Source organism: Larimichthys crocea, chromosome VII (genome assembly GCF_000972845.2).
Source record: "Larimichthys crocea isolate SSNF chromosome VII, L_crocea_2.0, whole genome shotgun sequence".
Classification (NCBI taxonomy): domain Eukaryota; kingdom Metazoa; phylum Chordata; class Actinopteri; family Sciaenidae; genus Larimichthys; species Larimichthys crocea.
Window position 1 is genome coordinate 11,110,460 of NC_040017.1, and position 20,762 is coordinate 11,131,221.

The 20,762-nt window shown below is 40.4% G+C and overlaps 1 protein-coding gene across 1 annotated transcript in view; it reads left to right on the plus strand.

Moving 5' to 3' along the window:
- dscamb (Down syndrome cell adhesion molecule b) overlaps positions 1–20,013 on the plus strand; it is a 114,708-nt gene extending 94,695 nt beyond the window's left edge. Inside the window, exons 16-33 of the mRNA XM_027280698.1 lie at positions 725–795; positions 1,214–1,457; positions 2,332–2,478; positions 3,654–3,809; positions 4,119–4,252; positions 4,443–4,596; positions 4,751–4,868; positions 4,989–5,155; positions 5,400–5,498; positions 6,831–7,019; positions 7,294–7,584; positions 8,973–9,149; positions 9,596–9,626; positions 9,872–9,987; positions 10,085–10,234; positions 11,930–12,130; positions 12,518–12,820; positions 18,582–20,013. Coding sequence (XP_027136499.1) covers positions 725–795; positions 1,214–1,457; positions 2,332–2,478; positions 3,654–3,809; positions 4,119–4,252; positions 4,443–4,596; positions 4,751–4,868; positions 4,989–5,155; positions 5,400–5,498; positions 6,831–7,019; positions 7,294–7,584; positions 8,973–9,149; positions 9,596–9,626; positions 9,872–9,987; positions 10,085–10,234; positions 11,930–12,130; positions 12,518–12,820; positions 18,582–19,120 — 3,287 coding nt within the window. The 3' untranslated portion in view covers positions 19,121–20,013. The remainder of the gene's footprint in view (positions 1–724; positions 796–1,213; positions 1,458–2,331; positions 2,479–3,653; positions 3,810–4,118; positions 4,253–4,442; positions 4,597–4,750; positions 4,869–4,988; positions 5,156–5,399; positions 5,499–6,830; positions 7,020–7,293; positions 7,585–8,972; positions 9,150–9,595; positions 9,627–9,871; positions 9,988–10,084; positions 10,235–11,929; positions 12,131–12,517; positions 12,821–18,581) is intronic.
- Positions 20,014–20,762: the final 749 nt, after the last annotated feature.

Genomic DNA, 20,762 nt, shown 5'->3' on the forward strand with positions numbered 1-20,762 from the left:
TTATTACTAAAAAAGGATCCTAACACTGCCATAGTGAGGGAGTAAGTATTCAAGCTGGACTGTAGCTGATATTTTTTTCCAGAACATAAAATGAAACAGTCTTTAAAAGTCTTAATTTGGCAATTATTAACTGAACACTGTCACCATGATTTATGTGAATTTGCTCTATAAAGATTTGACTCTATCTGAGAGAAACTCCTCTGCTGTAGTGTCCATTTTCCTTCTGGCTCTCAAACCTGTTGAGTCATCTTACACATAATTATTTTATGGTTGTTTTAAATGGAGGCCATCATCTTTTATATCTGTGGAAACAGATCAGTTCACTGTTGCTTTTAGTCAGCTCTGTCAGTGTTCACTTATATTCTATTGCCTATAATGATCCCCCCACAGGCATACCAGCACATTAAAACGCCCCATTTTACTGGATTCATTACGAAAATAAAGTCATAAACTTCAAATTAAATAAAACATGAATCAATTTCTCACATTATTTTAAAGGTTAAGGTTGATGTTACAAGTTAATTTTAAATGATTATTATGTTGAGGTGCAAACTCGAAAAGCACTCAAATGAGAAAAAGCATGAAGGAAAATACATTCTTAACTCAACGGCACCATCTAGTGAAGTTGAATGGGATGAAAATTAATTTCTCCTTCAATGGCAGATCATCTTTTGCATTCAAACATCAGCGTGCAGTAATGTTGAATGATGTGCTTATTTTACAGCTCCTGACGGCCCACCACAGGATGTCCTTCTGGAGCCCACCTCCCCACAGAGCATCAAAGTTTCTTGGAAGGTAAAGTCCAGACTTTATGTATATTACTATGAGGTGTGGCACTGCAGCATGTTGACACTTCTGTAATCAAGTTAGTCATTATGGATTAAATAATGATATAGATATTGCTGTGTATCATTTTATTTGGACCACAAAAAGACTCAATCAGCCAGTTTGCAAAGGCTAATCTGGATCTGAATAAAAACGAAATAAATATGCATTCAAAGGAGCAACAGTGATTCATAACCTATATGTGAAAGTTATGGTTTCTTTCATAACCTGTGGTAGTTTGAAGATAATTATTTGGTTAGTTGTTACTTATTATGGATAATTAATTATATTTTATGTGTAGCAGGTCAAGTCAAGTTGCGTAACTCTTTTCTGCGTGGTTTTGTTATGGTGTTCTAACAGATTTTCTCTCCTGCTCCTCTTCTCGCAGCCTCCCCAAAAGCACCTGCAGAACGGTGTGATCCGTGGGTACCAGGTGGGCTACAGGGAGTACAGCCCCGGTGGGAGCCACCAGTTCACCATAATCAGCGTGGACACCACGGGAGACACCACAGAGAGCATCACACTGGACAACCTGAAGAAGTTCACTCAGTATAGCGTGGTGGTGCAGGCTGCTAACAGAGCGGGCACTGGGCCGTCCTCACAGCAGGTGGTCACCAAAACCCTGGAGGATGGTAAGGAATGGGTGTGGGTGGAACTGATGTGTTGTATATATGTTACTGTAAAAGTCCATTTGTTTAAGTTCTCGTGTCCATGCTGAAGATCTTGTATATGGTTCATTGGGTTAAGTTAACATTACTACTTTATATATTTTTTTGTGACTACTTGATTGAGTTCTGAGACAAATTTGACCACACGCAGCATGCTACAGTAAATTTTAGATGCAATAGCTCTTAAAAACCCTCAAACATATATTTTTTTTAAAATGATTCCCTCTACTGGACATATATTGAATTACATCAGACAAACAAACGCTTGATCTTCAGAACTATTATTCTCTGACCAAGGACGACACGTATACTGATTTTAAAGGATATAATATAAGAATATGAAGTCCCTTTTTGATTTTGAAGCTCTATTTTTGTCATTAAAAACACCCCATCTTATTCACCATAAAATAACACATTACAAATACATAACACATTTACCAGCTTTACAAAAATACCAAACGTTTTTTAAGCTTATCTTAATCTCTTGCATTTCATAACATTAATATATCTAGCTCTTTTCACTCAGAATAATACTAGAGCGTTTGAGGATCCTAAGAAACTAAAACATTCAACCACTTTTGAATACATTTTCCACTAATGACTCCTCTGGTCGTTATAACATTTGGTTCTCTCAGTAAAAAAGAAAAAAAATCATAGTTGGACATTTCTAAGCAGATGTAATATTCAGTGTCAGCAGTTATTTTTTAGACTCATTTGCGGTACTCAGTGAATTGGACAAGTACTCTCATGCAGATGAGAGTACTTGTCCAGACCGTCACTGGTTCCCCGTCTATAAGCCTTCATTAAACACTTTTTTCTCTCCTCGTGTCTCTCGTAGTGCCGTCTCGGCCTCCTGAAAATGTCCTGGCTGTGGCAAAGTCCCCAGAGGTCATCTCACTCTCCTGGATGCCTCTGCCCAGGGAGGCTCTCAATGGAAACCTGCAGGGTTACAGAGTCATCTACTGGGCCAACCTGCCTGATGGAGGTATTAACACACCCAAACACAGATGCAGTTTACTTGCCTTTTAAAGATTCAGTGTGTAAGATTTAGGAGGATATTATTGTCAGTAATGGAATATAATAACCATAACTACATTTTCATTTAGTTTTTGTTACCTTAGAATAAATCAGTTATATCGACATGGGGAATCCATCATGCTGAAGTTGTTTCCCATACAGACAAACCACACACTGACTGTAGTTATGGCTTTTCAAGTTTCAAGTTTCACATGCTGCATAGTTTCTCTAAAAGGGGAGGGTGAGGCAAGGCGTTATTCAGTTATTTGCAGGCTGCAACTTCACCACTAGATGGCACAAAATCCAACACACTGGGTCCTTTAAGTCACCGGATTTGTCATCAATGCTCGGTTGGTTTTTCATTGCTGCTGCTTGATGTCATCGTTCATCCAGCAGGGGAAGCTGTGGTATTGTCATACTGTAATATGCTGTTGTGAGGTGCAGAGGTTGTGTGACTTAGATAATTCAATTTGAGTCTTGTGTATGTGTGTGTGGATGTGTTTTCTCAGTAAGAGACAATTGTGGCTCATCAAAGTACAGTAGACTCTGTCGACTGTATGTCTGACTCATCCTACATGAAGGTTAATCAGACACTGTTGTGGCTTGTAGTTTAAATGTAATTTAAACTGTGCTTATTTGCACAAAATCCTTCCTACTTTTTAATTCCAACATCTGATTTTCGAACAATGTTGTGTTTTTCTATTGCTGGTCGACAATGGGAATACAAAGACTGCATTGCACAGAGGGAGTATTTGTGGTCCCTGTGTTTTTCTCTCAAATGTATACACTGCTGTATAGCAGTAACCTGCAGTCTGGATGGTCTCCATTAATAATTCACAACGCAATAACTCAGTGAGACCCGTTGCCTCAGCTCTGAGTGACAGGGCATGAGGGAGGAGAGGAGAAAGGAAAGGAGAGAAGAATCAGAGCAAAAATGAAAAGTAAACCTGTTTTGTTGTTGTTTTTCAGTATACATGATCTATACTGTGCATTCAGAACATTCTCAACTAACTTTCTCAACAGACTGGAGTCCAGTTTTACCTTTTATAACACTGAATTGACAGTTATTCATAGGAACCAGTTATTCATGTGTACCAGTTTTGATACCCAGACCTAATAACATCTCCTCCTCTCTTCCATCAGAACTGGGAGAAATCAGGAATGTGACCACCAATCAGCCATCTCTGGAGCTTGACGGTTTGGAGAAGTACACCAACTACAGCATCCAGGTCTTAGCCTTCACCAACGCTGGAGATGGTGTTCGCAGTGAACAGATCTACGTCCGTACTAAAGAGGATGGTATGACACAGTGCCAAATATAACCAAAATATACTCATATTAATGTCATACAACTCTGAATCTTACAAATCTAAAATTACATTAACACACTGAAAAACACCAAACTTATAACCCAAAATATGACTCATTACCTTTTTCAAGATTATAAAACAGACTGGGGATATTTGGTCTGCATATGGTAATACATTGAACACTAAATTTCAGGTTTATCTATTTGTAAAACATACATGCAGAAACTATACATGCATTTCATATTCAGTGTGTTTTACTTTGCTCCTCTGAACCCTACCCTCCTCTCTTCTTCTCCAGTTCCTGGTCCTCCAGCTGGAGTTAAGGCTGCAGCCTCCAGTAGCTCTGTGGTGTTTGTCTCCTGGCTGCCTCCGCTCAAACTCAACGGCATCATCAGGAAATACATCGTCTTCTGCTCTAACCTGCATCCGATGGTAATAGCATTTGTATACCAAATGCTTTTGAGGCATCTTTTTCAAATTTCTAACACAGCTTGTCACAGACCATCCAGGAGATTGTGGTCCTTATGAACTGAGCGTCGGCACACACATGCTGCTATGCATTTCTCTGGACACTGCTGCTGCCCAGTGATACATTAATCTTTCCTCTCTCTTCATTTTACAGGTGATGAGTGAGTTTGAGGCGTCTCCAGATGTGTATTTCTACAGGATCCCCAATCTGGCTCGAAACAGACAGTACAGTATCTGGGTGGTAGCCGTGACAGCTGCCGGTCATGGCAACAACAGTGAGAAAATCACAGTGGAGCCTCTAGCCAAAGGTACACCACCCAACAAAATAACCTTTGATATTCTTTAAATTTATACAGTTGTCATCTAAAGCAGAATCAATAAGTAGAGAGGATGTTATTTTCTTGAATGTTGGTGAAAGCGCCGTCAATTCAGACCACCAACAAAGTTGTGTGTTGTTTTTAGCTCCAGCCAGGATTCTGACCTTCAACGGGACAGTAACCACTCCCTGGATGAAAGATATTGTTTTACCATGCAAGGCTGTTGGAGACCCTCCGCCTACGATCAAGTGGCTCAAGGGAAAGTAAGTCACACATCACAACAACACATAAACAGTCATGTAGTGTTGCTCAGTATAGAAATAACTCAAACTTTCACTCAAACTTCCTTATCATGGAAACAATTTGTTCCTGTCTTTCTCCAGCACTAATGGAACACCTACACCTGTCCTGGTGGATGGTCGTCGCAGTGTCCATAGCAATGGCAGCTTCATCATCCGCACAGTGAAAGCAGAGGATTCTGGGAACTACAGCTGTGTGGCCAGCAACAACTGGGGATCAGATGAGATCACACTCAACCTGCAGGTCCAAGGCAAGCAGTTTAACAGAAATTAAAGTCTAAACCAGCTACTAGGTTTTATAATATTTATTAGCCTATCAGATCTTTTAGCACAGAGTTCTGGTCCCTACAGTTCACATATCATCCTCCACAAATGGTCTCTCTAGGTTGGCCAGGAGTGTGGTGTCCTAACAGGGGTCACCATATTGCTTGTTATAGAGTATACACTGAATCTTGACAAGGAGACATGAGCTTTGAACTTTGCTTTTTTCCTCAGTCCCTCCTGACCAGCCACGCCTCACAGTTACCAAGACAACCACCACATCAATCACATTGTCATGGATACCTGGAGACAATGGAGGGAGCTCCATCCGAGGTGAGAGTGACATGGTGGCACGCACTCACACAAACACAAACAAATAGGCTTCAACTGCATAAAATCTTTCTTTTTTTTTAAGAATCACTTCCCTTCAGCTCCCTATGATAATGATTTTTCCTCGTTTTTCTCATCATCTTGTGGTTGGGCTGAGAACTGAAGTCCTAAAAGGTAGATTAAAAAGCAGCGGGAAGATTAGGTTTGTTTAAGTGAAAGATTGAAGCGCTCCATCTTAAAGAAAGCGCAATCACAGTCAGATGATTTGTGGTGATCTATCATTGCTCCTAATCATGGGGCTCCTGTCTGTAGAGTTGTAGTCCCTATAAAAGCTGACCATGATACCTTCTCTGTGATATTTGTTTTGTCCCCCTGCTCACAGTGTCATCCATCACCGAAATACACACACCTAAGCTTGCAAATGTCTATTTTTAGCCAGGCTTGCAGCGTGCTCTAGGGAAAGCAATGTTGGTCGGTCGTCCTCAGACTGTCACTGTAACACTTTTGTCCAGGTAACTAAAACTAGAACTGAATAATTGGATGAATTTCCATAAAATTCGGTACAGTCATTCACAGAGGATGAATCTTAATGACAGAAATGATGTCGAATTTTTCATTTGTTTGTACAAACATTATCCACATGTTCAACATTTACTTATTTCCTTACTAAAACCAAAAACTTTATCCCTGTTAGCAGGTATAAACTATTGACCACTGTTCATCTAAAAACTTCAATAAAATCTTTCAATAAAGTTAGATGTTGTCCCATATTATTAGACAACTTTTATATATTTGTATATTATTCAGCTCCAAAGCTAAACGTTTTAGTTTATTCTTTTATAGATATCTTTTTTTGTTTGTTTGTTTTTATATTCTGGCCTCACAGGGCAAAAATCGTGGCTATAGATTATAAAGAGATTTATAAAGTCTTGTTATTTTTGTTACTTTTCAGTCTTCAAACAAAATGTTTTTTTTACGTCCACAAATTAAAGGAGGTAATTAAAGTGCACTCAAATGTAAACACATTCATATAGAGTTTTCTGGTAATTAACTCATTATATTATAAGAAATCATAGAACTTGTGTGTAAATAAATGTAGATTTTTCTGTATTTTGTCTCATAGGTGTAAATGTGAGTGTGAATGGATGTCTGTCAGTGTGTGACAGCCCCATGATGAATTAGCAACCTGTCGAGGGTGTACACCGCCTCTCCGTCAGCTGGAATTGGCTAAAGCTCCCCGCAGCGGTTATAGATAATGGATGGATGTACTACTTGTCAAACCATCGTTCTCCCTCCTTTTTCCGTTCTCTCATACTCTCGCTGTTTGCCTCCCAGGTTACATCCTGCAGTATTCAGAGGACAACAGTGAACAGTGGGGCAGTTTTCCCATCAGCCCCAGTGAACGTTCATATCGTCTGGAGAACCTTAAGTGTGGCACCTGGTACAAATTTACCCTGACGGCCCAGAATGCAGTTGGGCCCGGACGCATCAGTGAGATCATTGAAGCTAAGACACATGGGAAAGGTAGGGAAATGACTATGTTTGCTACATTTTGAGCTTCAGAGTCAGTGAAAATGCAGTTGTGTGATAACAGCTAATCATATTGTCTCAGATCAAAGCAACTTCATTTGGGAGTCATGTTCCCATAATTATATTGCAACTGTTCTCTTCAGCTTCAATAACTGTAGTGGGTTTTCTGTTCAGCCACTGAAATTTCTTGACGACGATCTTGTTTTCATTGATCTTAAAAACTGCCAAACTGTGATCTTTAACTGTGAAATGTTCATCTTTTCCTCAGAACCACAGTTTGCCAAAGAACATGAACTCTTCACCAGCATCAACTCCACCAGGGCCAGGCTCAACCTGGTTGGCTGGAACAACGGTGGCTGTCCAATCACCTCCTTCATACTGGAGTACCGGGCAGTGGACTCGACCACCTGGACCACGGCCCAGCGCACATCGCTGACCAAGAGCTACATCCTGTACGACTTGCAGGAGGCGACCTGGTACGAACTGCAGATGAAGGTCACCAACAGCGCCGGCTCAGCAGAAAAGAGGATCACGTTTGCTACCCTCAATGCTGACGGAAGTGAGTTTGGATTAAACAGATTGTCACAGAGTTGCAGAGATATAGAGGATCACTGGATCAGGAGGGAATACAAGTATCAGTGGCAGCACAGGGGTAATTTAAGTACTTAAGAGAGCAATAAAACCTGCCTTCAAACTGAATAGGACTGAATAACACGAATGACAAAGAACAGGAAATGAGTACAAAGACCAACGAAAAGAGTTTCTTCTTGTTTGTGTTCTGAAATCAGATCTCATTTAGTTTAAGGTGTTATAAGACAATGTTACTGTAGCTTTGAACAAACTGAAGCCTCCACTGTGTAAGAAAACAAGGATTTTCCACAGACCATGGTGTAGCTTTATTTACATTGGGATATAGATTGTGTCAGTCATGCACAAAGGAAGTGTATAAGCTGTAAAAGGAGGATAGGCGGTGGTGAGAGCTCTGTGGTGCACTTCAGACTATTCATTAATTTCCTTTGAATGGTTTTGCTGAGACGTGTAAGCTGCCTGTCAGGATGTTTTGTGTGAGTTTTTGCATGTATGTGTATGTGTGTGTATGGAGGTGTGTGGGCATGTTTGTCTGGGTGCTATTGTAAGTTTCACAGTCGTCTATAGCTCAGCTGTTGAACAGCAGCCCAGGAGACTAACAGCACATGTTCAGTCTCCCACAAAACTGGTGCCCCAGCTTCAATCTACTATGACAGAAGGGGAAATATATTTTAACAGTGAAATTAAGCAAAAGCATCAGGAAACTTTCACACATTTTAAAGCCAGTTCCTTTGAACAACAAAATAATCAAGTAGTATCAATAAAGTAGGGGTTGGTTTGAATCCGGCTGAGCTGTAGATGTGTCTTTTACAGTGTGTGCTGAGAGAGCCTCAAAAGTTCAAAATGGACCTATGATAATAATAATAATAATATATACAAAACTCAAGATAGAGGGTCATAAAAGACCTAGAGTTTTCTGATATGTTAGACTGAATTGCTTTGTAACCTAGATGAAATGCAGCTTCAGGGATTCGCAGCTCTTTTTTAAAGTTTAAGGATTATGACAGAGTCAAAAGCATGTATGTGGAAAATCAATATTCAAACTTTAATTCCTAAGCATTTTTTTATCCCTGTAATATTTGACTGTGATGCATAAAAATATTTTTCTTCCACCCTTTAATTGCTTTTCAACCTTGTCATTTTGGTGTTTCATTATTATTCGGTGTTGTATAAAATGAGAAAAGTTAGTTTGGAACAAAAATGTTTCACATGAACAACAAAACTAACAAAACAAAATATTTTTTTAAAAACATGATGTAATACCTCGTCTAGAATATAGACTAAAAGCTGAATCAAGCTGAACATTCAGATGAGTTTTTGTGTCTGAGTATTCATTTCATAAATGTGCTTATTTCCAAGGTACCATCCCTCCCCTACTGAAAACAGGAGATCCCATCTCAGGCAACATGTCAGGCAGCGGAGGTCTGAAGATGGTGGTGACCATCACGTCTATTCTCGTGGTAGCCGTACTGGTCTTCATCATGCTCATGGTGCTTAAGAGAAGACGGAGGGAGCAGAGGCTCAAGAGACTCAGAGGTTGGTTGGAAATCAAATGATGGTTTATTTTTTACAAAGTTAATCATAAAAAGTAAAAATGCGCTTTATCCGAATAACAAAAAGGAGACAGCATCTAATCACATTTGCATACTGTGTACACACATGTTAAAACATCTTCAAACATGCAGGCTGTGAGCCCAACAAGCTCACGAAACACATCCTATAAGAGGCGAACAGAGGCGAAAGAAAAGCACCATGTTATTCAAACCTTTTATGCTCAAGTTCAGCTTTTTTAATCAAGAAACCTCAGTGTTGTCTCTTCAGCTCAAACACCTTCATGTTAGTTCTTGCAACTCTCTAACATGCTTTCGTTGCCTTTTCTTAAGTGGAATTGTCAATGATTGCACAATATTTCCACTGCTGCACAGCTAATCAACTGGGACAGTGCTATTATGGTATTAACCACCTCTTTGCTGACTTCACAGATGCCAAAAGTCTGGCAGAAATGCTGATGAGGTATGTATGCTTAATTTTAATTTATGCTAGCTGGTTTCCTTTAAGCAGCGGACATAAATCACAATGTAGCCCAGAGTTACAGTACCCATCAGTAAAAATCAAATATATTGCACGCTGGATATGCTGTCCCTCTTGCCTTCTTACAGCTACTTATCAACTTGAATGGAATTGAATTAGCATTTCTGCGACACAATGCAGAATCACGCAGCCGAAAAGTAATGAATTTTTCTCATTAACCTCCTCAGTAAGAACACACGGACTCCAGACACAGTGAACAAGCAGCAGCAGACGTTAAGAATGCACATCGACATCCCAAGAGCTCAGCTCCTCATCGAGGAGAGGGACACCATGGAGACAATCGGTAAGATACTTGAAGACTCATGAGTCACCATATTCATTATGCTTATGACTGATATTATATTGTTTTCTAACTCTGTCATTATTTTTCTGCCTCTTAGATGACAGGTCCACTGTGCTGTTAACAGACAACGACTTTGGGGAGACAAACAAGCAAAAATCCTCCACAGTGACCCACACTGTCCACTACCAGTCTCTGTCCCAGGCCACTGGACCACTGGTGGACGTGTCCGATGCCAGGCCTGGAACCAGTGAGTCCCACCACCGTCAGTGCTCAACATTTATTTCCTTTCCTACTAATATTAATGCTGATATGCTAGTCCTGTGTTACTAAAAATAACAATGTTGAAAAAGTGTCTTGTGGCTAAAGATGGGGTTTTGTTTTTATTTGGTTACTCTGCAGCCATGAATCATGCACTGCTATTTTTCCTCCTGAATCTACGTAGATATATTCAGGTGGATTCCATTTTAAAAAGAAATTTGCCTCAGCACAATAAAATACAAACACTGGTAGCAGCATTTCATTGCACATTCATCTGAATTACATGCAAGTCATATATCTTTTCCACCCTGTCTTAGCTTAACTGTCGACTGCCCTCAGACAGCATGTGAGCTTCCTTTCAGCACTGAGATTATAGAGACGCAGCAGTGCTGCAGAGCGGCCTCTGGGCTTCTGGTGTTTGAGCTCCACTGAAGCAGAGCTGATGAAGAGTAGCGATCCCCCTGCCTCTTCTTGACACTTCCTCACCTGATTGCCCAGCTCCAACTGGCCAGTTGGGCCTGAGTGCACACAGATATGGACACACACACACTCAGTTTAGTGATGCACTGAAATTTGCAGACGGTGCAAAAAAATGGATATTTTACCACCTGAACTGGTCAATACTGATTCAGATACCATCACTGGTATTTACTTTTGTAAGGAGTACAGGTAGACCTGTAGGTTATCTTGTAATAATCGAATGGTTCAAATGCAAATTCAGTTACTGAAGCACAACATTTCAGTTCAACAATCTGACAAATATTACCAAAAAAAGACAATGCTTTTGAGTGTTTTGTTATCACCCACATACCCACATACTTTATTAAAGCATATGGCACATTATAGTACATAAAATGGACAAAATAAAATCACAGTTCTGCACTAACACACAAACATGTATTCACACACAGGCATATAGATACATGATTGGTTCAATTAGCCTGGCCATTGGGGCATGAACCCAGCTTGCCGACTCATCCTTTTTTGTTTTTGTTGGACAAACACCTCCATCATTTCATCTCTCCACCCCTGCTGATAGAATTACTGTCTGACCTACTACAATTACCAGAACCATTCTCCTCTGCACAGATACAATCCAGGCCTTTTCTAAAGGGTCTCATTGTGATTTGGCCCAGCAGTGCGCAGAGCAGCAGCCTGTCTGGGTCAGGCTGAATATGATACTATTTATATGTCTGTATGGAGACAGTTAGAGCTTAAGATTGATGATAATGTCATTGCTCAGGGCTGTGGGATTGTGAGGATAAGTGTTCAGTGAAGGGGTAAACTGTAGATTTGTACCACAACACAGCAGGAAAGAGGAAAGATACTTGATGTTTGATCCCAGTTACAGATCATATCATATCTAAACAGCTGTTTGGATCTTAACAGGGTAACTGTATGGATGATCCAAAAACAGGGTCAACTGTGAACTTTGCCTTGTAACTTTAAGCTTGCGACTATCGAGTATTAGACCCCAGCTGCTGGAAGCAAGCGTGTCCCTGTGTACATGAATTTTTGATGCCACCCTGAAATACTTTTTCATACTGTACGGTGATGACAGACATATAATGTAATTGGCGGCTGAGTCCAAACAAAATGATCTAGTCAAAGTAAAGTGTTAGTTAATGTAGCTTTTATTTGCTCTGTTCACCAACTATTTGTTTGTTTCACTCTCTCTCATCAGATCCCACTGCCAGACGCACTGCCAAAGCTGGTCCTGCCGCGGCTCGGAGCCGCTATGCCAGCCAGTGGACTCTGAACCGGCCACACCCCACCAGCTCCTCACACACCCTGACCACTGACTGGAGACTCCCCACGCCGCGCGCCACTGGATCTGTGGACAAGGAGAGCGACAGCTACAGTGTCAGCCCCTCACAGGATACAGGTAAAGCAGAGCGGGGTGGAAGGTGATGATCACATCTATCCATGAACAACATAAATACACATTATGATTAATGTTAGAAAGTTAGGGAACGTGACAGAAATCATGTTGCTTTTGTGAAATTTGTGTGGAGGTGATGCCTCTCTCATTGGCTTCTGTCGAATCCAAAACATACTGGCAGTAGTTTTTCCATTTGTAGGTGCAACTCTGGGGTTTACTCTTGACTCAGAATTCCACGGCTTGAATCCAATTTAAACCTACGCCATTTCCCTCTTAACTTTAATAAATAAAACATACATACATAAATCACTTAAATCATATAAAAATACTACATAAATAAATGTACCTGTGCACTGCACTGTATCATAATGTGTAATGTGTATCCATCAGATCGTGCACGGAGCAGCATGGTATCAACAGAGAGCGCATCTTCCACTTATGAGGAGCTGGCCAGAGCCTATGAGCACGCCAAGATGGAAGAGCAGCTGCGCCACGCCAAGTTCACCATCACAGAGTGCTTCATCTCTGACACCTCATCTGAACAGATGACAGCAGGGACCAACGACTACACCGACAGCTTGACCTCCAGCACGCCGTCTGAGTCGGGCATCTGCCGCTTTACCGCTTCACCGCCCAAACCTCAGGATGTCAGTCGGGTCATGAACATGGCTGTGCCCAAGGCGCATAGACCTGGTGAGGAAGTGGAAGTTTACCACACAACTCATTCAACCTTGTGTTTTCCTGACAATCACTGAGCAGCCCCTCTGACCCTTTTCCGTTCCATTTAACAGGGTGTAGTTACAAGCGGAAGTTAAAACAAGTCCTTGAGATCTGGCTGGGCCACTCAAAAGTGAGTCTAGCTTAGCAAAATCGGATCTGTAGAGGTCTGTTTGCCTTGACCCACACCTCTGTCACCAGGGTTGTTAGACCAGAAGGTGAAAGATGAGGTACAAATTCATAAACTAGACCTGCATTTTATGGAATTGTTTTCCCCAACCTCCTGCTATTATGTTGTTCTGCTACTGTAGCTACCTCAACTCACAAGCTAACAATCCAGTTTTATTGAATGATTATAGTTGATGGGTCCACTTACGTATATATATATAAAAAAAAATTGATTGGATAGATTTATATAATATTTTACAAGAAGAAAAACGTTTATAACAAACTATGGTAACTGGACAATTGACACATTATAGCAAACTTTTCACTGTGACTAACCTCTATTAGCAATGAGACATATTAGATTAGATGTCCATAATTTGGTATCTAGTTGAAACTATATGATGTCACTTTTTAGTGGTTTTCTTGTCTGTGGAAGCTCCTCAATGAACATTTAAAAAATGACATTGGCGATGACCAAACTCTGCCAACTTCTATTTTAATAGAACTTTGATCAGCTTTCAGTCCAGGGTGCATCCTATTACTCTTCTGACTGCTACTACATATGGTGTAGTCTCATTAAACCATTACACAGTGCATTATACCCTGTGAAAGTGTTACAAAGTCTTCTGTGGGAGTAGCATTTTTTTTTCTTTAACCTTTAGAGTTTTAATGGAGTAAGCAAGCCCATCACACATCACAAACAAGGATCATGAGATGTAGTTCCTCCAATAGCACCCCAGGGACGCTTTTTATTGTAAGAAAACAGAAAACTTTTTTGCTTGTAAATGATGTTAGTTTTTAAACTAAATGAACGCTTTGCCTTAAAAGCCTTTCATTACATCTGCAGTTTGAGGAAACCTGCTGAAGCTCTCCTCATGCTGTAGTCGTCTTACCTTACATGACCCTGTCCTCCGGATAGCCCTGCAGATCAATTACGAGTTTTGGCAGAGTGTGCCGACGGGCTGCTGACCACACACAGAAACATCCAAACAGACAGACACCTTTTTCTCTGACACATGTACACAGCTCATCCATCACCCCATCTGCTGTCCTGTTATAGTGTGTCTGGGGCCACAGATAATTAGCGTTGTTGGAGGTGTCTTGTCCAAGAACCAAAAATGTCTGTGTGAGCATGTGTGTGTGTGTGTGTGTGTTTCCAAAATCCTCAGTTTGACCAGACAAGTGATGAGGCCATCAGATCTGCTTCTTAAGTTTCAGGCCTCATTATGTTTTGAACGTTTGTGCACAGCGGGCTCATATCACCTGTTCACCAGGAGGAGAGGGCAACTAAAGGCTATCTGTCAACCATATCTGAAGCTATTGTCACTCAGTACAAAACAGCACTTTAACACTACAGTGGAGACCATTTGGTGTAATACCAGACTCTTAGCCTTTCAGGCTGGTGCGGCATTGCTGAGTGCTAAACTCTGGTGTCGGTTACTTTAAGGGATACATTATTGGCATAAGAATAGAGCTGCGCTGCCTTCACAGTTTCCCAGTGGGAATATCTACAAGTTGTGTTTTGCACAAAAGAAGAAATATGCAAGTCCGGCTTAAAGAGGAAAATTGGAAATACATTTCTTATGCTGTGAGTGAGTCAGACCTAAATATGTATTTTATATTTTCATTAGTGTATTCATTTTTTCAGCTTTTCTAGCCGCCTTGAATGTTATGTATTTTAGCTGACTTAATACAGTCAGTGAACTGTAAAATGATAGGAATGTTTCTGAGTGGCCTGCAGCAACTCTGACAATTAAGTACCTAGATACAGTATTGTAACGGGCCGTTGGATTTACACATATTATTTTAATGACAGAATCTTAAGGGCTTAAAAACAACTATAACTAGATGTTCTGACCAATGTTAATCCAGGAGTTGATTCTGCCTTTGAAAAGGTTGTCTGTTATTTTGTTTTTCATCAATACAACCATGGTCACTTTACATGGCCAAATATTACCCAATATAGCTCCACAAGAGATTGTCAGGCAGTCCGATAAATGTTGGATAGAGTTGAGGTCAGTTCTTCCCAGCCAAACTGGGAAGACCATTTCTTTATCTGACTCACTTCATTGTGTTAAACCTTCCCCAAACTGTTGCCACAAAGTTGGAAGAATGGTGTCTAAAAAGTCGCTATGGGCAGCAATAAAACAGTATAAATGATTGTTATCAAACAGCTTCCCTTTACAGGATCAGCAGAAATCTAATATCATTTTTTTTTTTAATTTTTATATTTTTTTTTTACAATATATATATATATATATAATATATATTATATATATATTATATTATATATATATATATATATCTATTATTATATATATAAAATATCTGGCTCTTTAGCTGCTAAGCGACCCTGCTGCAATCTTTGTATGTTGGCTGCTTAGAGAAAATTTGCTGTAAACATCTGCCTGATGCTGCAGGGAACACAGATGATGCGAGTAGTGACACTAAACCAGTTGTTGGCCGTAAAAAAACAATTCAACACCAAAAGATCCTACAACAAATGAACTAAGGGGAACTGCAAAGTCTGTGTGACAACTCTCTCGCCCCTTCCACATTACATATACTCATCTGAGTCATTGTCTGTATAAAAATATTGAGGGAAGCTTTAAGATAACTGCTAACTGGAACAGAGGGGCCCAGGCTAACCAATTTAAAAACAGTCCCATACCAAAAGCATGTAAAATTATGTCATATAGCAAATGTCACAACCCAGTTGTGGCTATCAATTACAGTTATTCTTCATAATCTATGGTAAAAGTGGGAGACACGCCAAAAAAAACCTTCTCTTCACACTTGTACATTCAAAGTAGAGCATGTTACAGTATTAATCTTTTGAAACCAAGACCCAGTGCGGAGGCCAGTTTGACTGACAGCTGGTGAATGACCCAGCTTCAACCCCATCTCTGTCTCTATTACATCTAACTGACCTGAGCTGACCTCACCTGTCCATTGCAAAGGTCATAGGCGATGGGACACTTCTCATTCATCACTCTCTCTCTCTGCCTGTCTCATCACATTTCATGTCACCACCCTCACCTGTCAATGTTGTTTCTCCTTCAGTGCCTCATAAGAACCACCGGGCCCATGTCCCATCACAGCTACTTCTTCAGCACTTTGCTCATAAACTTTTACAGCGGTGCTGGTAATTGTAATAGGTGTGTAAATATGTTGCGTGTACTGAATGACACGCACAATATAAAAACACCACCCTTCACAACAGTGCGGCGTGAGCTGAAGATGCAGCATACACTTAGACAGATTAATGACTTGGCAGAGAGTTCTTCTTCTCTTGTATCCTGGTTACACATACTGTCCCATTACTGTATAATCTGCAATTTACTGGCTGATGAATTTTCAAACTACATTTCTAATGAGCTCCCACAGAAACACTTTAATCTATATTTAATTCAATTAACACTCCTAGCCATTCATCATCTTTACTGGCACTAATAGGGCTTATTATAAAACACAGTAAATCATGTATTCTCTCTGTGAACCCAGAAATCCATTCTCCAAGGTCACATGTTTGAATCTGTAGAGACGTCCTCGTCTTCGCTGGCATTAACGTTGGCAGGGAGCGTGTGTTTGTGTGTGTACACAGAGTATATGCCTACACTACATCATACACGTGTGGGATGTGTACATGTGAGCGTGTCGGCACGTGTGGGAGGCAGAGCACGTGTTGAAAAGTTTGACGTTTAGCAATGATTCGTACACCTGCAAGTGCTTATTGATCTCTGGTCCTCTGAAAGATGAATGTGAAGATTAATCATCGAGTGTTGAATCTCCGGTGCTGCCTTCTAGATCTGCCAACCCTCTTTTGTGAGGGACTAATGTTGCCCTGTTAAATATGTAATCCAATCAGTAGAAGGGATACGACAGCAGTACAGGTACCATAAAGTCACTGAACGAAATCAAAGTGTCTCTCCCTCTCTTTCTCTACTGCTTATATAACACTTCAAACAATTACTTATAGATTGAAGGAAAAGCTTTTAATCAATTAAGTTATTAAATCTGACCTGGTTTATCTCACCATGGGAGTTTATAAGTTATTCTGTCTTCTTATGAGACTCCAGTTTTTCTCCTGCAGTACAACTCAAGCAAGCAGGAATTAGTGCACTATATATATTGAGGCGGGTGGCTAAGACATAGTCCATCATGCAGTAAGAAAAGATAATTCAATAACTCAATCAATGCTTCAGTCCCTTGCAATGATAGCAAAGATAACATTGTATTACTCAGCATCCTATTACATTATATTCTGCACATCTTTTCTTATAGCACCTATTAAATCAAATACATTCACACTAGGTGAACATTGGTATTGCATTAAAATAATTGTTATGTGAATCATAATCCCAGAAGGACCTGAGGTGAGCGAATGTAACATTGTGAATGTGAGTCAAATATGGATTTTCAACTCTCTATGCGGTTCATTTAACAGAGAGGATGGAATAATACAAATGGAGCAACTCAGACCTACTGAGAGTACATATTGTACACAACGGGGAACGCAGAGAGCTCCTACAGTTTCTCTGGGGGCGAGCAGAGACTCTATGGTGAATAACATCATGGAACCAAGCTGACCCCTTTTTTAGCAAAAGCAACAAGTGGTAGGGCGAGGCCACTGTAGTCTGGGAATACTGTGTCATCGTATCTGCAGTCGTGTCTTATCTGTATTAATAAAATATATCAAATCAAGCCTTACTGTTGTTTAAAATGAGAGTCCAAACGTGTATTAATATTTACATGCAGTTGACAATAAATTAAAGCCGCACTGATCAGTATTTGTACACAGTATGGACAATGGAGTGGATACATGTAAAGTGACAGTTGTTGCTTGTTGCCAAACCTGACAATATAAAGTATGGACAGCATATGTGTTATGTCACCCAAAGGTTTGTGAAGAGCCGTTCTGAAGCTCAAAATGTGGATCATTGGTGGACCTGAGACAGGCCACATGATGCCTGGGTGCTCAAACAAGCCACCTGTAATGGCACTTAAATGTCAATTAATTATGCATAACTTTAAATTTGAACAGTTAAGTTATATAGAAATTCACCGTAAGAACAGTTGTCATGAACTTGAAATTAGCTGTAGACCAGCTTCACAGGCAAGCAGGTTGCCTCTTACTTACCACCCAACAAGTCTTGTTTCACTCCTGTCATCGCAGTTTTCAGCAAAAAAGATATTTCCCTCAGGAGCTGGTGGTGACCAAAACAAAGCAAAAAATGGAGAATGAGCATTTGTCAGATGTACAAAGTCTCTGAGTCTACTGGAGGAAATGCCATAACATTGTTTGAAATTGATAATATGTAATATCTAAAATCTCATGATCAGTGTATTACAGGCTTAATATTTCTACCGCCTGTATTGACCAATGACTGTCATTCATTCATATCAACTTCATGAGATGATAATAAGTCATTGTTGTCTTTACAGCTTGTTCTGTTACTTATTCAGTCAGTGTTATTTCAGAGTATTCTCATTACTGTCCAAAAACTCGTCAGAATATCATAAATTCTAATTAAACTTAATCTGTCTCTCTCCTGTGTTTCCCTCTCAGGAGGAGAGCTGGTCCACTTGCCGCCTTACCTCCGCATGGACTTCCTGTTGAACCGTGGCGTGCCACTGGCCGCCCGAGGTGGAGGAGTCAGCAGCAGCAGTGGCAGCAGCAGCAGTGGAGGTGGAGGAGGTGGGGGAGGAGGAGCAGGAGGAGGAGGAGGAGGTGGTGCAGGAGCAAGTGGAGTTGGTGCTGGTGCTACAGGAGAAACAAGAGGAGGAGCCATGGGCCAGACCTGCCTGGAACCCCAGAGGAGCCGTACCCTGAAGAGGCCTCCTCCCATGGAACCCACCCCAATGGAAGTACCCTCACCCAGGGAGGTGCAGCAGTGGCAGCCAGGAACTGCCTCCACCCTCCCCCACAGGGATGTCCGGGAGAGGGGAGAGGCCCGGGGTGAGGTCCGGGCGGAGGTCTCCTCCTCAGGAGACCTGGCCCAAGCACAGGCTGCCAAACTCAGCACTTCCCAGGAGTCACTGCTGGACTCCAGAGGACACCTGAAACAGAGCAACAACCCCTATGCCAAGTCTTACACTTTGGTATAACACTGGGACACACACTGGACTGCTTCAGACAACAGGACTACTGCAGACACACTGGAGGAGGAAGGACAAGAGACAGACAACAGGCACAGGATGGACAGTTTTCCACAACAGAAATTGTTGTATATAGAGCCGTTTCTGACATGCGTCTGAAGTGGATGCTTTTCTTTGAGTCTGTCTTTCTTTCTTTCACTCTTTTCTTTCTTTCCTCTCTCGCTCTTCTCTGTTGCTTTCACTCTTTTCATTCTCTCACACCTCGCTCCTCTTCTGATGAATTTTCTCTCACAGTTTTTATTTTCTACTTGAGTATTCTTTTATTCTAAAGTGACAACATATGAGGATTGCCAAAATGATTTATTTAAAATTTGAGAAAGAGAAAAAATACTATTGAATTTATATCGAGGACAATTATAGTCATTATTATTATTACTATTATTATTATTATATAAAAACAGAAAATATCTAAAAAAGAAGACGGGGAAGGGAGGAGGACTCTGGAGCACTCTGCAGGAGGACATTGCTTTCTTAATTTATTTTTATTTTATTGTCGCAGTGTGATGAAATCTGTGATTGGGTATCTGAGGGGGTTTTTAGCACTACGAAGAGCCAATAGAGAAGAAGAGGAAGAAGAAGAAGAAGAAGAAGAGTGACGCTGGACACGACCGCCAATGCTGACCAATCGTAATGTTTTTCAACCTTTCTGACGACTGCATGGCGACCGATCAAATGACAATTAATAGGAATGGCTGGAAATCCAAAAAAAAAAAAAATAAAAGAGAATTTTTTGTCACACTATGAAATTATACAATGTGAATATATATATAGAGATCACTTTTATTTGTGGATATTATGGGGAAAATGATTTGGTTAATAAAGTCCTTAGTCATGTTTGCACACATCTGACTTTGATTGATATTGCTCGAACCCAACATCCCCTCTTACCCCTCTTCATCCTCTCTCTCTTCCTCCTCTTGTCCGTCTGCTCTTCTTTGTCCCACTTACTGTAACCTACATTCCTCTTATACTTTCCACAGGGGCACGACATTTACAGAAAAAACACTTGTAGGTAAGAAGTGAAATCATCAAATCAAAGCCTGATAATTAGCTGTTCAGTTTGCCACCAGGAATCCTGCTGAAAACTGGCATGCGGTTAGTCAGTGGTTGCCAGTGTGTCTGGCATTTATGTATATGAGTAATATTTTTCTCCTCTGATCATTAAATTCAATTCAGTTTTATTTAGAAAGCTCCAAATCGTAGCAGAAGTTATCTCATGATATAGAGCAGGACTACACTTTTTATAATGTTATTTACAGAGACTCAACAATTCCCACCATGAGCAAGCACTTGGTGACGCTGACAAGTGCTTGCAAAATATAAGAAATATTTTTTGATGTCAAAAAAGCCTAAATATAAAAAAATATAATATATTTGATTGTAATATATCCCATTAATTACGTTGCCATCCCTCATATTTATGCTGCTTTGATTGGGAACTACTCATACTACGTGATGAATTGTAAGGATCGAACACACTGCTTTCTCTGATCTTTGTCTTTTAAACTCACTGATTCATTCTCTTTTACCCAGTTTCACTAACTCACCTCACTCTTTTGGTTTCTTTAAGTGTAACACAATCTTCTCAACA